This window comes from Delphinapterus leucas, chromosome 10 (genome assembly GCF_059928025.1).
Source record: "Delphinapterus leucas isolate spDelLeu-1000000601 "Yukka" chromosome 10, BTC_Dleu_Yukka2, whole genome shotgun sequence".
NCBI classification, from domain to species: domain Eukaryota; kingdom Metazoa; phylum Chordata; class Mammalia; order Artiodactyla; family Monodontidae; genus Delphinapterus; species Delphinapterus leucas.
The window spans coordinates 53,645,549-53,662,661 of record NC_143138.1 but is presented as its reverse complement, the minus strand read 5'-3'; the positions used below and the strand labels follow the sequence as shown (position 1 = coordinate 53,662,661).

Here is a 17,113-nt window from a genome sequence, read left to right as displayed (position 1 = left end):
ATATATCATAGAAATTAATGACTTTATATATAGCTTTATTTGATGTTGAGTCTTATGGAAAATTGAGCAAAGCTTAGTTCTCTTAAAATACATTTTTCTAATGATTTGTGCAGATAAAAGCTTTGATGATGAAGAATCAGTGGATGGAAATAGGCCGTCATCAGCTGCTTCAGCCTTCAAGGTTCCTGCACCTAAAACATCCGGAAATCCTGTCAACAGTGCAAGGAAGCCTGGTTCAGCAGGTGGCCCTAAGGTTGGAGGTAATGTAAATCCATTTCAAATCTGATGTGCATGCCTCATGCCCTTGATATGGCCACACGTACTTAGAACTTTAGAGGCATATGTTTATTCATGACTGCAGCAGGATTGCAGGTCTGGAGAGTCTGTTGCAACACACAGAAGAATGTGCTGCCTTTTTGAAAATGTTTAAAATATTGTATTTTGATATTTCCTGTCAGAACATATGTGAGTTTGTGTTTTCTTGAGAGTATTTATTTTTCAGAAGCCATGAAAAGATATTTAAGGGAATTTTTTGGGTTTGGGTTTTGTTTTGTTTTTTGTTTTTAAGGAGAGAGCAGGTTTTTCAGAATTTGGCTATTTTCAGATGCTTTAGTTGTTAAAGAAATATTGATATATGTAATGTTATATATTCATCTAGGGCATGAGTCTTAAATACTCTAACATTGGAAAAATGTTTGAAGATACTGGGTATTGAATAGTTTGTCACAATAGGAAATGGGTGGTGGTCAAGTAAAATTGCCTCAAAAATATTTTATGGATTAGATAATAATAAATAGGAAAAAACAGGTTTTATGCAGTTATACAGAAAATAGTACATTCTTTGATCATTTTAAAACTATTTCTAGCATATTGTCTAATCTTTGAATTTTTAATAAGTATTTTTTCATATACTAATTAGAAAGTTGTGAGTCCTTTTCAGGTGCTAGTTTTGCCAAGTTTTTATGGTAAAATGAATCCTATAAGAAAAAGGGTAAATATTTAATACTAAAAGGACAGTAGTTCCTTTCTTTCCCTTTTTTGTTAATAAATTTGTGTGTTAGTTATAATTTGGGAAAACAGATTTTTCCTTGTTTATGATAGCTGGTGGGAAGGTCATGGTCTTCAGGATTTTGTTTTTTCTCTGTCTGTAGTTCTTTTAGTAAAAGCAAAAAGGAAAGAAAAATAAACTATATTTTGACCAGGTTCTCTAAGTTGTGTGCTCTTGATCTTTTTATACAACCAAACGTTATTTTCTATGTTATATGATATTCTAAATATAGGAAAACTATTATAAATATTTCATCTTAAATATCTTTAACTAATATGTCATGTAAGCAACAAGAAAGATGGTATGGTATAGGTATACACACACACATATTTGCATGCATATAAATAAATAGATAAATAAAATACTGTTTAATAGAAATGTCTTATTGATTTCTCTGGATATTTCGGGTAATTTATACTTTAGTATTTTAATTATTTTATTTTTGTTTTGCAATTATAGGAGTGTATTCTCATTCAGATTTTAGTTATTATATCCTATTACATGATGTCTATTATGCATTCTTACTTATTTCTGGTAAAAAGTAAATGGCATTCTTTGCTTTCTTACTTTTGTAACAAATGACTACCTTCACTTACTACAAGGAATATTTTTTTATTTTGAGGTATAGGTTTCCAATCTATGATACTATGATAATTATTTTATGAAATTGTCTTATTTGACTTAAAATGGATTAATATTTGAAATTCATGGTGAAAATATTTAACATTTTTGTGAATCTGAGCCAGTAGTTTATAATTAGCTCTGATTTTCATGTTTTACTTTCTTTTCTTAGATGAAAATTGAAGATTGTAGTTTACCTACCAAAGGTCACTTAATTCTGATGTTAATCAAATTGATAAAATCAGATTTCTTTTTAAAGAAACAGCAGACTTTCTTAATGCCATTCCCCCCTTCTCTGATTTGTAGTCCTACCAGATATGAGAATGTAGGTAGCTTTCATGATTGTAGTCATTAATCACTCATACAGATTATATTATCCATCCTGGCAGTGGCCCTTTTGATAAAAATAAGGGAGAGACCTTCGTTCTTTTTTCATTCTCTTCCTCCACTTCTTCCTCCTCAGTCTTTTGGCAGTTGAGTATTCATTCTGCAATTTTTAGTTTATTTCTTTTGTTTGCCATAGCTCATTTAGGTTCATTCATTACCCATTTTTGTAAGAAAAAAGCTATTAAAGGATACTGATATTGCTTCAGAAATTGTTATTCTTGGCTGTCAGCCCTTCTTTGAAAATTTAACTTTAGATCTTTTTGTTCTTGGCAGAAGCTTATTGATTTTTAAATCAGTTGTAGAATGTTTTCTTAGAGTTGTAGAATCTTTGAGTTAGAAGGGACATTGGGAGTCATATAGTTAAATTTACTATTCAAGTATAGCAATCCCTTTCAAAATATTCCGATAGATGATTATTCAGCATCTGATGAAATATGTGCTCATGGATTAAAATTTGGGACAAAAACCATCTGCAGTACCACTACGTATAGACATAATCAACTGATAAATTATGATGTACTTTGTTCCAGTTATTTTTATAATAACTTTTCTAACTATTTTTACACATACAAATATTTTCTCAGGAGGAGGACAGAATTGGCACCCTTCCTTTTGTAGTTTTGTATACCTTTTGTCTCATTAATATTTTACCCTGATCATTTCCTCATTGGTCTAAAATTATTAATTTAAAACTATTCATGGTTAGTAGTCATATCTAGGCTGCTTTCATGTTTTCTGCAGTTATAAACGGTGCCATCATTCTTTTAAGTATATATTTTATTAGCATATTTCCAATCATTTCCTTGGAATAAATTTTTAAAGTTTACTTAATCAAAAGTTACAGGGATTTCTTGTGTTCTTTCAGTTTGGCGTAGTATCCTCCAGAAAAGTTATAAGCCATTTCAATTCTGGATAAATTTAATTATTTTTTTATATTGCATTAAAATCTGCCTCCTTGTAACTTAGGCAGGGAAGATGAATTATCTGTTAACATAATACTTTCAAATTCTTGAAGGTTGTCCTGTCTCTCTTTATATAACTATTGTGTTTTCTAGACTGTACAGTTTCTTTCTCATAACTTTACATGGAATAATGGTGATTTAGTCCAGGCATTTTATTTGCTACTCCTTGGTATATAATAAACAGGTATGATTGGTTCCTAATTAGAGGAGTATGGTAGACGGAGGTATACAATAGTGGTATAAGCCAGTCACAGTCCACTGAGTTTAACAAATTTCTTTTCAGAAGGATTACCAAAATAATAAAGTGAGCTTCTTTGGAATCCTGATTGAATCTACTCTGAAGTTTTGGAGTTTAATTTACTTCACTTCTCCAGGAGATATATGTCAAGATTAAAGAGATGTATGCTATTTTTAGCAAAGTATCCTAGCCAGTTAAAGCCAGTAGGACCTGTGTTTAATCTTTAGTGTGTGTTAGTTTTGTTTTGTTCTTTGCCTCGGTGTGCCAACCTTTTCTACTCATATTGTAATTGTGGGGCTTTTAAACGAAGGAGAATTAAAAAAGAAAAAGGTTATGGGTTGCTCCCATAACCTTTTCCAAATATATCATGGCTATAAAAATCCATATTATGTGGATGTCAAAAGTGTTACCTTTGTGCTTTGCTAATTAGAATAAGGATAAATTGAATTCCCTTAAATAGTCCATTTTCTGAATAACATTTGTGGCTTCATAATAGGAATTTAGATAAACATATTTTCCCCCCTTTTGGCTTAATGGCTTTAATACAATTGCTGATTATACCAGATTATTTGTAATACTTACATCTCTATAGTATTTTAGGTAATGGTTTTTTTAAATTGGGGGATGTTTTTACTTATGTTCTCTCATTTAAACCTCAGAACTCTTGAGTTAGATACTTTATCTCAGTTTTACTGATGAGCAAACTAAAGTTCAGAGAATTTAAGCAACTTGAACAGGTCATGCATCTAACAAGTAGATGACGCGCAAAAATCACGTTGCTATACTGCCACCAACACTAATCTCACTGGGTAAATAAGAACTCTTCTAGATCCTAAAGCTCTGAGGTTATAATCTACAGGAATGATCACTACTTTCAGGGTCCACAAATTAGTCATTTTAAACCTCAACTAGTATGATTCCCAGCAAAATAGAATATTTGGAAGTAAGCAAACTGGTAATTTTTTCATTATAAATGGAAATACTTTTTAGAGTTTTCTTTTTGAAATTGCCTTTTTAAAGCTTACTGAGTTATAATGTCCTTATTCCTGTACCAATTATTTTGGCTGCTATTCTTTTCTAAAAATAAAAATTGAATTAGATGATGATATAATTGTTTTTGTTTATCATTAGTACCAGATTCTGACGTTAGTGATTTGTCACTGAGGCTTGTATGTAATCATTGAAACACATCATTAACCAAATCATCAATTGTCAAAGTTCTGTTGTTCTCTCTCACTTGCCCATTCATTCAAGCAGACAGAGTATTTTCTCTCAATTGTTTCCATCTCATATCAAAGACTACTTTGAAATGGCTTTAACTTTGAATTCTTACAATTGGTTAATTACTGTCTTTTCAAATTCAGTAGTACTTACTTGTCTTTAGGGTATTTTATATTAGTTTTACTTTATGTCTTACCTGAGGTTTTATTAAGAATGTCTAAATATCTGTTTTCCACAAATTATGCTAATCATTCCCATTTTTTCCTGTGATGCAAACAACAAAGATGCTTTTCCTTTTAAACAAATAAAGATCATGAAAATCAGTATGTATTTAATAAAACAAATCTCACAGAATTTGTTGTTTAATCTTGAAATCTAAATTTTTAATTCATAAACCTAAATTTCTTGTTTTTGAACTTATGTAAAACCAAATAACTTTTCTGTTTGTGTATTTTGTTTTGCTCGTTTTCTTCCTCCTTTCTTCCCCTTAATGACAGGGAATGATACTAAACCCAAAAGATTTTAGCCTTGAAGGGATCTTAAAAGATGATCTGACCACAGTTCAGATGAAGAGACTAAGCCTCAGAAAGCTAAATGATGTATCCAAGATCAGTTAGTTATTAGCAGAGATGAAACAAGGGCCCAGTGTTTGGCCCACCGTCAAGGGCTTTTTGGATTATCTCTGGGTCATCTCCTCACTAATACCACGTATAATACATATTTCGTATTTTTATCCCATATAGCAAAACACTATTAATGACATTTGGAATTTAAGGATTGGCCAGTCACCATTCTGTCTTAAATTTCTGTGAATCCCATGTCATTCATCATAAGATGCCCTGGTGCTGTCTCTCTTAACTGTGGTTTTAAGGTAAATAAGATTTGAATAATTAACCAATAAGTTATTATAAATATAAATCAATAAACTGCCCAATGGCCTACTGTGTCTAAGAATATGTGTGTTTTGCTGTAGTTATTTTCCTTGTCCTCAGTTTTGTTTTACCTCTTGTGCAAGACTTAAAGTCAAAGAAATTTCATTGTGCAAGGTTTATTTTCTGAAGCATTCAGAATGTTTGAGAAGGGAGGAAATTAATATAAACAGCCAAATTATTGTGATTAAAATTAGTAGATATATTGAAGACCCAGTCTCTTCACAGATGAGTTATTGTCTTTATCTACATCTGTATGTAGAGCTTACTGTGTGCGAGGCTTCATGTTAGGCACTGAGGAGACCATAGGAATGCTCAAGAAAGAAAGCAGAAAAGAAATTGGAAAAGAAATTACAATATCTGTCCATGCTCATTATCCCACCAACCAGTGTTAGTGGTTTTTAGTGTTTTGGCCTTTCCATACTTCATTTGCCTATACTTTTTGACTGAGATTTAAGTGTTAGAAAATTATAGTGTCATATAGGTAGGCAAATTGATTTCAAGGTTTGCCTCAGAAAAGAGTGAAATATCATTAATATAGATCACACATGTGAGGGATTTTCCATTAGTTAGATTTGTTATACTTGATCCATATAAAGTAGAAGTTTGTAATAACTTACAATTCCAACTTATATTTATTACATTATATTACTGAATTGGTAAGAAGCATTATTTCTGTGATGGGCATGCTGTAAATTTAATTTTTTCCATTAACTTGGCATTTTTCTTTTTTAGAACCAATTTATGTGTTTCTTACTAATAAATTGAATGGCATAATTTGATTTTTTAAATATAAAATGTATACTCACTGTTAACAAGTCTAACATTAGAGAAATGTTTAGAAAAAAACACTTCATACCATCTTGCTTTTCTAATCTCATTGCCCAGTGTTATGTATGATATCCTTCCACATCTTACTCCATTTTTATTTGTGTAGGTATTTAGATTAGATTTTATTTTTGCCCCCATTAAGCATACTAGTAAACTTTTCAACTTGCTTTTTTTTCACAAAACATCCTTCCGTCCTTCAGCATCAAGAATGAGAGCTATCACATTCTTTTAATAGCTATACAGTGTTCCACATTATTGATGTACCATGATTTAATAAACTATTTCTCTGTCAGTGTCATTCAGGTTGTTCGCAACTTTATGCCATTACAAAGAATGCAGGTCTCCATGTACTTATGTATTTGGTCATTCTGGTGCTTCTGATCTGTAGAATAGACTCCTCTAAATGAGGTTGCTTGGTCAAGGTTGTGTGTGCTTTTAATTTTTTTTTTTTAACATCTTTATTGGAGTATAATTGCTTTACAATGGTGTGTTAGTTTCTGCTTTATAACAAAGTGAATCATGTGCTTTTAATTTTAATAAAGACATTATTTTACCTTCTCCGGCCTTGAATATAACAGGTTCATTTTGATGGGTGAAAAATGGTACTTCTTTTTCTTAATCCTCATCCGTCTATCCAGCCAGCCAGCAGCTAGCAAATGTTTACTGGAAGCTTTTAGTATGCTGCTATTCTCGTAATCTCTGGGAAATATCAGTGAACAAGAACAAAGACCCTGTCCTCCCAGAGTTTATATTCCAGTGAGATTCAGAATATTTAAATTCATTAATAGGGATTAGCATATCCTCTTGTGTGAATTGTAATTTGTTATTATTTGCCCATTTTTTAATTGGGCTGTTTTGTCTTCTCAGTTTGTTACAGTTTTTAAAATATTAGACCTTTTATGCTTTTATTAAAAGTTACAAATATTTCTTCAGTTCCTCCTTTGTCTATGGCATTTTTATGTCAAAATTAAAAATTTTTTGTTTTGGTAGGTAAAATATCTATCCTTTTTTTTTTTTTTTTAACTTCCCAATTTCCTGTCTTGAATAAGAAGGACTATTGTCTAGTCCCCAAAGTTTATACAAATAGTCTAATTTATTCTAAAACATAAATTATTTTACATTTAATTTGTTAAGTATATCTGGAATTTTTTTTGTATAAAATGACAGTATATTCATTTTAATTTCTTTTCTTCCTTATGCATGGGCAAGTTAATGTCGATGCAGTTGGATAAAGCATTCTTTACTCCATTGAATTGAGATACTACTAACTGGATATATTTTGGTTACTGATGTTCCTGATGTTTATCTGTACTTATTCTAACTTTTTAGTGAGTGGTTTCCCAAACTTTTTATTATGAAAATTTTTAAGCATATAGAAAAGTTGGCATGCAGTAAACACTCATCACCTAGATTTAATAACTAGCATTTTGTCATATTTGTTTTAACCATCTCCATATAGATATATTCCCACACGTATTCTTTTTTTTTCCAAAACTCAACAGTTGGAAAGTAAATTGTAGACATCATGACATTTCAGCCATAAATATTTAATATACACCTCCTAAGACTTAAAGGTGTGCTTCATTATAACCATAATACAATTATCATATGCCAGAAAATTCCATAATATTATGTATAAAAAAATCCCTTCACCAATTTTTATACCATGACATTGACTTTTTTTTTAAAGAGTCTATGCTAGTTGTCTTTTAGATTGTCCCATGCTGTGGATTTGTCTGATTTCTTTGTGGTGATATTTAACTTGTTCCTTTGAGCCCTTTTATTTTCTGTAAGTTTGTTCTAACTATATACCTACTTTTAAGCACTTCCATTCTATATTCAAATTTCCTCAAATGTCCTAAAAATATTTTTTAATAAGTGATTCTGTGGGGCCAGAAAGAAAAATTTACTGTTTGTTAGTTTAGGAATGCCCTCTTCTGTTGGTATAGTGAAATACAACTTCTTTTCTAAATGATACATGGAAGGCTTTCTATTCAGTGCTTCTGATTCTGTGATACCATCTCATTTCAGTAGAACTGTTATCTTTTTCTTCCTTTCCTTTATCCGCCAAGCTTTGAAGGAATACCTCCACCTTCTAAGTGCTACTTACCACTTGTTCGGAGGGGAACCATATTTGATGTCTTCGTACTCCACTGCCAAGATCCTCCTCTTCCATACAAATTCCTTGGATTTTTCTCTCCAGTGAGGACTCTGTAATTGACATTGCTGGTTTTGCATGTTTATATTTCCCCATTTACCTGTAAATTGAAGTTTGAAGTGAGAACTTGTATTACAAGTATGTGCTGTGGACAGTTTTATTTGTTTTTCTTTTTGATCTCTGGTTTTTGGAGTATTTAGTAAAACATTTGATTTGAATTTGGATGACTACCATTTTCCCATGGGAATCAGAATGTCTACTGTAAGTTTTAAAATTGGGTAAGGAAATAACCTTTTTTTTTTTAACTAGATAATCCATTATCTCAGCATTTTGTTGAATTTTAGGCATTATTATTGAATTACTTTCCTTGTTGATCTGAATCACTTCTTTGTCGTGTCTCAAATTTTTGTACATTTGTGGGTCTGTTTCGAAGTTTGTATTTTGTTCATTTGATTAGTTGGCCTATCCCTGCACTAAAACCTGTCATCATTATCTTAGGTGTGTAAGTCTTCATTTCTGTTAGAGCAAGTACTTCCTCCCTTTTCTTATAAGGATTGTCTCAACAGTTCTTGGCCCATTGCCCTTCCAAATTTTAGAATCAGCTTGACAACTTCCACAAGAAATCCTGTTGGCGGCTTGATTATGGCAGTACTTTGGGAAGACTGGACATCTTTATGATACTGAGTCTTCCTGTCCATGAACACAGAATATCTATCCATTTATTTTAGTGTTCTTAAATGTCTCATTAAAATTTATTCTTTTTTCCACCTCAAGGTTTTTCACTTTTTTTGTTTTGTTTTTGTTTGTTTTATTTCTAGATACCTCAGAATATTTTTATTTTATGTTAAAAAACGTTTTTTTTTTGGCTGCGTTGGGTCTTCACTGCTGTGTGCGGGCTTTCTCTAGTTGCGGCGAGAGGGGGCTACTCTTCGTTGCAGTGCGTGGGCTTCTCATTGAGGTGGCTTCTGTTGGTGCAGAGCATGGGCTCTGGAGTGCAGGCTCAGTAGTTGTGGCGCAGGGGCTTAGTTGCTCCGCAGCATGTGGGATCTTCCCGGACCAGGGCTCAAACACATGTCCTCTGCATTGGCAGGTGGATTCTTAACCACTGTGCCACCAGGGAAGTCCCAAAAAGCATAGTATTTTTTTTAATTGTAAAACTTCATTGAAAGAAAATTTAAAAGTCATAAATAAATGGATATACTGCATTCCTGGATAGGAAAACAGTGTTACAAAGATGTGAGTTCTTCCCAAATTCTTCTATAGAGTCAACGCATTTTCTTTTTTTTTTTAAATTGAGGTATAGTTGACATGCAATGTTATATCAATTTCAGTTGTACAATATAATGATTCAATATTTGTATATATTGCAAAATGATCACCACAGTAAGTCTAGTTAACATCCGTCACCATACACAGTTACAGAGCTTTTTTTCCCTTGTGATGAGAACTTTTGAGATTAACTCCCTTAGCAACTTTCAGATATGCAGTACAGTGTCAACTCTAGTCACCATGCTGTACTTTACATCCCGTAGCTTATTTATTTTATAACTGGAAGTCTGTACCTTTTGACTCCCTTCACCTATTTCATCCACCCCTTGCCTCTGGCAACCACCAATCTGTTCTCTGTATCTGTGTGCTTGTTTTTTTGTTTGTTTGTTTTTTAGATTTCACATATAAGCGAGATCATACTGTATTTGTCTTTCTCTGTCTGATTTATTTCACTCAGCATGATGCCCTCAAGGTTCCTGGACATAGTATTTTCTTAATTTAAAATTTCTAACTTTGTTGCTGATGCATAGAAATGAAATCAAATATTTTGATTTTATATCTAGTCACCTAGCTAAAGTTTAATTTTTAATGATTTTACTATATATTATTTTGGGTTTTCTATCTACACCAGGATTTGGCAAATTACAGCCAGCAGGCCAAATGTGTCCTTGCTATCTGGTTTTAGAAATAAAGGTTTATTGGAATGTCAGGGAACTAAGGTCCTGCAGGCCCTGCGGCCAAAAATAGTTAGATAGATGGACAGATAGCTAGATAGATAGGTACAGCTCAGTGTTTTAAAAAAAAAAAAAACTGTTTAAGTGGACCCGCATAGTTCAAATCTGTTTTGTTCAAGGATCAAATGTATTTAAACTTTGATTGTGAGCTTGTTGCTTGAACTTAATTAGTGGAAGTCCTTTAGGTCCAAATTGGGGATTCTAGAAGCTTTCCTCTGAGAAGTTTTTTTTCTGCTGGACACTGGGGAATAACCAATCAGGGACCCCTTCAGCCTCTCCTAGGTCTTGTCTCAACCAGAATTCTCAGTTACTCTTCTCCACCTCTTTACTGGAAACTCCACTTTTCAACAGGGAAATCTGCAAAGTCACATTGTAAAAGGAGCAATTGTCAAGAATGAGAGCAATTGTTGCTGATACCCTTGCAGCCAGCCTACTGCAGCTTGCCCTCTGACCACGATAATTTACATGCCTCCTACACACAAAATGCATTCATGGACATTTCCCAGAAGTCTCATCCTAATTATACCATCAGGCTCAAAGTCTGTGATCCTTTGATCTGCATCAGGTCCAGATGCATGAAGTTTCTATCCTCTGGTGTGGCTCCTCTCCATGCAGAGACCTCTGAACTAAAAAGACATCTACTTGCACCCCACATACTCAACATACAGGACAGAAAAACCATAATAGACACTCCCATTAAAAAAAGGGGAGGGGCTTCCCTGGTGGCGCAGTGGTTGAGAGTCCGCCTGCCAATGCAGGGGACACGGATTCGTGCCCCAGTCCGGGAAGATCCCACATGCCGCGGAGCAGCTAGGCCCGTGAGCCATGGCCGCTGAGCCTGCGCGTCCGGAGCCTGTGCTCTGCAACGGGAGAGGCCCGCGTACCGCAAAAAAAAAAAAAAAGGGAGGAGGGCTTCCCTGGTGGCGCAGTCGTTAAGAATCCACCTGCCCAGTGCAGGGTACGCGGGTTTGAGCCCTGGTCCGGGAAGATCCCACATGCCGTGGAGCAAATAAGCCCGTGCACCACAACTACTGAGCCTGCGCTCTGGAGCCCATGAACCACAACTACTGAAGCTCGTGTGCCTAGAACCTGTGCTCTGCAACAAGAGAAGCCACCGCCATGAGAAGCCTGTGCACCGCAACGAAGAGTAGCCCCAGCTTGCCGCAACTGGAGAAAGCCTGCGCACGGCAACAAAGACCCAATGCAGCCAAAAAATTTTTAAAAATAAATTAAATAAATAAGTTTCTTTAAAAAGGTTGGGGGAAGGAACGGGAACTTCATAGTAGTCACTGATTTATAGCAATTTTGAAATCCAACAGGAACCTGCTGTCAGGTTCCCTTATTACAGGGGTCATGAATGTTCCATCATGAAGGTTTCATTCTCTCTTTGGGTGTGCTTCTCTAAATCAGTGTTTTCTTCTGTTCTTGGTTTCACCCTGGACTCTGGGCTCTGCCCCCGAAATCTTTTCTTCTTTTGTATCAAAGTGTCCTGTGTTTTCAGCTGAGTGTCGTTTTCAACCTACTTCCCTTAGAAAGTTGGGGATCCAGAAAGCTTTTCTGTCTTTTCATAGCACTCTTCAAAAGCACTGATAGTGCTTTCATTAGTGTAACTCTTTAAAAATTATAGATTTTGTATGAATTTCATCAAGGTTCCTGCCATATTTCCCTCCATGTTGTTTTTCCAGCATTTATCTTTCTCTTCAGTGCTAGTCGCTTCACTGTAGCATGAGAAGAATCTGCCTCTTTCCATCTCTAAAACTTTGCTCTCCTTGCTCCTGTACCTGTACTTTACCCTTTGTTTCATTCACCATTGTATCCAGCACTTCACCTTATTAGTAGTTAAGGACTAAGTAGAATGGAGTTTTCTCTTTATACTTGAACCTTTTAAAGTAGTATTTGAGGATTTCTGAGAATGCCTCATCTAGGCAGTCTGGCACACTAGAAACCATGGTATCTCCTGAATGACAGTACCCTCTAATCCCCCTTCCCCTCCCTCTGCTTCCCAACCAAGTGATTACCAGCTTAGAGTGGATTCTAGAGCAGGGATCAGCAAACTGTAGTGCACAGGCCAAATCCAGCCAACTGTCTGTTTTTGTTTCACCCATGAGCTAGGAATATTTTTTACATCTTTAAATGATTAAAAATAGTCAAAAGAAGGATAATATTGCGTGACGTGTGAAAACTATATGAAATTCAAATTTCAGTGTCCACAAATAGAGCTTTATTGGAATACAACCTTGTTCATTGTATATTGTCTGTGGCTGCTTTCAGGCTACAATGGCAGAGTTGAGAAATGGCAACAGGAACCATATGGCACATAAAGTCTAAAATATTTACTCTCTTGTCCTTTACAGAAAAAAATTACTGACCTCTGTTTTAGAGTGGTTAGACAGCTGGGCAAAGCTCTTCTGTTCTGTTTCAGCCCATTAATATTTTCTGGGATGATTGTTAACACAGTTATATTTGAAAGAGCTTTAGTAGAATTGGAAGCCAGCTTCGCTTGTCCCTTCAGCCCAACCTCTACTTGTGCTCCTGCTCTCAAACGTAATTTATCTAAACACATCTCCTCTTGGTGTGCACACTCATTATCCTTTTCTTGCAGTAATATTTGACATTAAAGCCCATTACTCTTTTTGACTGTCTTCCTATGTAATTCATTCTCCTTGCTGGTGCTAAAGGGATTTTATAGTATTTTTGGGTGAACTTTTTAAAGCTGTATCAGGAAATGGAGTGATGATTGCAAGATAAAACAGTTCATTCAACAGTTTATTCGTGGCCCATTACTCTTTTTGACTGTCTTCTTATGTAATTCATTCTCCTTGCTGGCGCTAAAGGGATTTTATAGTATTTTTGGGTGAACTTTTTAAAGCTGTATCAGAAAATGGAGTGATGATTGTGAGATAAAACAGTTCATTCAACAGTTTATTCCCTATACAGGGATCCTTTTCCTACTTTGTAGGCCAGACAGTCAAAACCAAGGTGAGGGGAAACATTAGGCAAACATGGATAGTAAAAAGGTTTACTTGTAATACATGCAAGGTATAAGCAAGGTTAGAATGGGGAGCTCAGAATGTCCTGTCTTTACACTATTCGTATATCCCAAACACTCCCATTAGCAGCCCCTCTGCTTAAACAAAGTGATTCTCCAAGGTAAGAGTGAGGTAGATTAGGGTTAACTATTCAGACCATGCAAGTTCTTACCAAATTTGGTAATGCCCATGTCTAGGTTTAGAGACCTAACTGTCATATCTGAGATAGTCACAAGGCTGCATTTATTTGTCTCTGCATCTTCTGTGGGACTTTTAAAAGCCATTATATTCTACTCCCCCACCACTCCCTACTAGCTTATTTGGCCCTAGTCATAAGAAATTACTGCATAATAAAGAAATTATGATTAGAGTAAATTGTGACTTTCAAAGTTAGACTTTCCTATGTATGTCCTTAGTCATTGGCACATTTTTCTGGCCTTATCTGGGATCTGTTCAGATGCTCTGCATCCCCTTGAAGGATTTTGACATTGTGTTATGGCTGGTGGGTTAATGTATCGACGTTAGCATTCTGTTGTATGTATGATACCTTAGTAAACTGCATATACACTGTAGTAATCCTTCATACTGATCTCCCCTTCACTTCTCCATTCCTCTGTAAAACTTTCTGTCTTCCACACTGTAGTACACTAAGGTTGTTAACTGGCTCTGCTCTGGTACATCTGTACAGGTCTCCTCTACCACTTGAGATGTATACTTTCTAGGCGTCAGTTGTTTGTTCTCAAACTTGCCTAATGCTTGCTCTTATTATTGTAACAAAGTAATTTGCAAGAAGTGGTAATATAAAGGAACAAAATATATTAATGAATGTGGAAAGAACTTTGTTTTTATGAAAACTGTGTTGAATGTTTAGGAACTGCTTGGTAAGGACCAGTCCCTAAGGAAATTTCTGTTCAGTGGCTTAGACAAAGACAACTGTGAAAGATTGGGAAGAAATTGTAAAAATCTAGGCATATGCACTCCTATCAGAGGACCCACTGTCGAAAGTAATAAACCCTGCCATATTAAGAGATTGTAAATGAATGTAGTATCTTATAAGATGTTAAGATAATATGGTTAGCTATCTTTTTGTTTCTTTGCTTTAGCTGATTATTTTCAGGTAATCAGTTAGTTACTAGTACTGATTATGGGCATGGGGTTGGGAGTTTAATTATTTTATTGGATTTTTTAATATCTAGGGAGTAACTATAATTTATTTACTCTTCTAATTGAATTTCCTATAGCAAGCATACATCCATTCCTCTTTTAGTTTATGAAATTGTCATTGCTTTTAATTTGCAGGTTTATATTGCCTTAAACTTTATGCTGTTCTGTGGTCCATCTCTTATTGCTGTTAAAACTCATATACAAAGACCTTCTGAGGTTTTTGTTTGTTTTTAAGATAAGGAGCTTTTTATACACCTTTGGAAATCCTGAGTATTTTTTAGGATGATTTTTTTAAGTCCAGTTTTGCAGTATTAATATTTCCTTTGGTAGATGATAAACTTAATTGAAGAGATATTTTCTGTTTAATTTTTTAACCAGAGAGATTTTTTAAGTGAATTGTCCATTGGAATGTACATCTTAGGTATTTGAAAACCATTTCATGTGTTGGATTTTTACCACGAAGAAAATAAATAATAGAGTTATCAGCCAGATTTCAGTCAGAACACAGAATCCACAAGTTATTTTTGCAGAGAGAATTTAATATAATTTGTTAAATGGGTATTGATGAATTAAGAATGCAAGAAGAGAACACTAAAGTATCATGGAAGAGGCCAAGGAGGCGAGAAGATTACTGACCCTTCTGCCGGCTTCACAGTCCATCAGTGCAGAGCCTTCCTGGCTTTATTCTCCTTCCCCCCCAAACAGGTGTCTCCTCCCCAGCTACCTATACCACAGTACTCTCAGCGGCTGTGTTAAGATTCCTTAGTTGAGCTTTGTGACGACAGTTCTCCATGAAGCCAAGTTCCCTCTGTTGATTCTGGTTTCTCCACTGTCATTAAGAGCAAAGACACTATTTTAGTGTCTTCTGCACAACAATTACATATAGCAGCTGACTACCCGGGAAATAATATTTATAATTCATACTACTTCTGTTAAACAACTCCCCTCCCCATTTAAATACTGGTTAATTTGAAAAAAATAAAAATAAAAAATAAAGTATCATGGATGTAGCAATCACAGTAAATAGCTCCTACCCCTAAAGCTGGAAGAACAAAATGAGGTTAAAATTATTGAAACATAGAGGCTTAGAGGAGAGGCCCTGCAGAGCTGTGACTTGACCTCTGAGGAGCAGGTACTAGCTGTCTGGTGTCTCTGTCAGGCATAGTGAGCTGGTTTCAGTGAATGTTAGAAAAACTGCAGTCTGGAACTGCTACTGAAATGAGCAACCTGCCAGAGTTGCTAGGGTTTTACTGACAAGAAGAGGAAGTAGTTAGGAAGGAGCAGGTCCCTTCTTCCTTCAGCTTTCATTCTTTCCAGCATCCTATTGACACAGTTTAACAGGAAACCATTAGAATCAGCAGAAAAATGGTTTGCTCAGTCCTAGACCCAGCATCACAATATAAAAGAGTGTATTTGGAGCTGAAAGACAATAGCTAATTATTGACTGTTAAACAACTACTGCCTATTAAGTTTACTTTTTTATTGTGTATGTGCAATAAAAAAATCATTTGTGTATTTAAAGTTAATTTCAAGACCCTCATTTCTTTCACATTTGCTTTCCTGACCACTGCAGCACATGTGGATCCTCTGCCTCACTTATTTGGCATCATTATTGACATTTAGGGTCATATAAACTGACTGCTCAGCTTTTTAAATGTTTATCCTTTCACCTGTATTTCTTGTGTCCTTGGTCTTGCATTGAATGAGGGATGAGAGGGCTGTGTTCTTATAGTTTGGATTCTACTACCAGCCTCATCTAGTACCTTATAGAGAGTTAATCAACTACTGCTAAGTACCTTCTCTTTTCTGAAAAGTTGGAGATTTTTTTAATGCCTTCTTATAAAATGGAATGTCTCAAAATTATGCCTTTTTCATATCAAAAGAGTTAATATTTTTCATGGTGTTCTCAGTGCTAAAATGCTTAAAAGTAAACTTTAAAAAATAAATTTATTTTTAATTATCAGGTGCTTCTAAGGAAGGAGGTGCCGGAGCAGTTGATGAAGATGATTTTATAAAGGCTTTTACAGATGTCCCTTCTATACAGGTAAGGATGCCAGTGAAGTGGCATTCCCCATGAATATTGCCTATGTGCCTGTTCGTAATATTATTTATTTTTGTCCCTGTTTTCCAAATTCTTTTCTTCCTGAATTGACTTACCAAACTATTATTTGTTGGTACAATTAGACTTCCAAGTGATTTTTTCAGTGAGGCTGAAATAAAATTGAATCCATATCATTGAATCATATTACATTGCAGTGTCCAACTACATCCACTTTTTTTTTTAAAGGTGCCTGTGATACAATGTTCTTCCATTTTTTTTCCTCCTACTTTTCTGTCCACTTCATCTCTTTCTCCTTTAAACACATTCTTCTTTACTTGACTGTTGAATACTGAGATTTCTCAAGGGTTGGTTCTGGGCCTCTCTTCTCGCTCTCAATTTCCTTCCTTCCTTCAAATCCATGGCTTTACTTCCTGCCTTTACATAGGTAATGCACAGGTTTTTATCACTCAGCCAGAACTCT

The 17,113-nt window shown here is 34.8% G+C and overlaps 1 protein-coding gene across 20 annotated transcripts in view; it reads left to right on the top strand.

Annotated features, from left to right (window-relative positions):
• CLASP2 (cytoplasmic linker associated protein 2) overlaps positions 1-17,113 on the top strand; it is a 178,148-nt gene that overhangs the window by 53,574 nt on the left and 107,461 nt on the right. For all 20 annotated transcript variants that reach the window (XM_089918983.1, XM_089918981.1, XM_089918984.1 and 17 more), the window contains 2 exons: positions 114-260; positions 16,556-16,635. In XM_089918983.1, the coding sequence (XP_089775109.1) occupies positions 114-260; positions 16,556-16,635 (227 nt within the window). The remainder of the gene's footprint in view (positions 1-113; positions 261-16,555; positions 16,636-17,113) is intronic.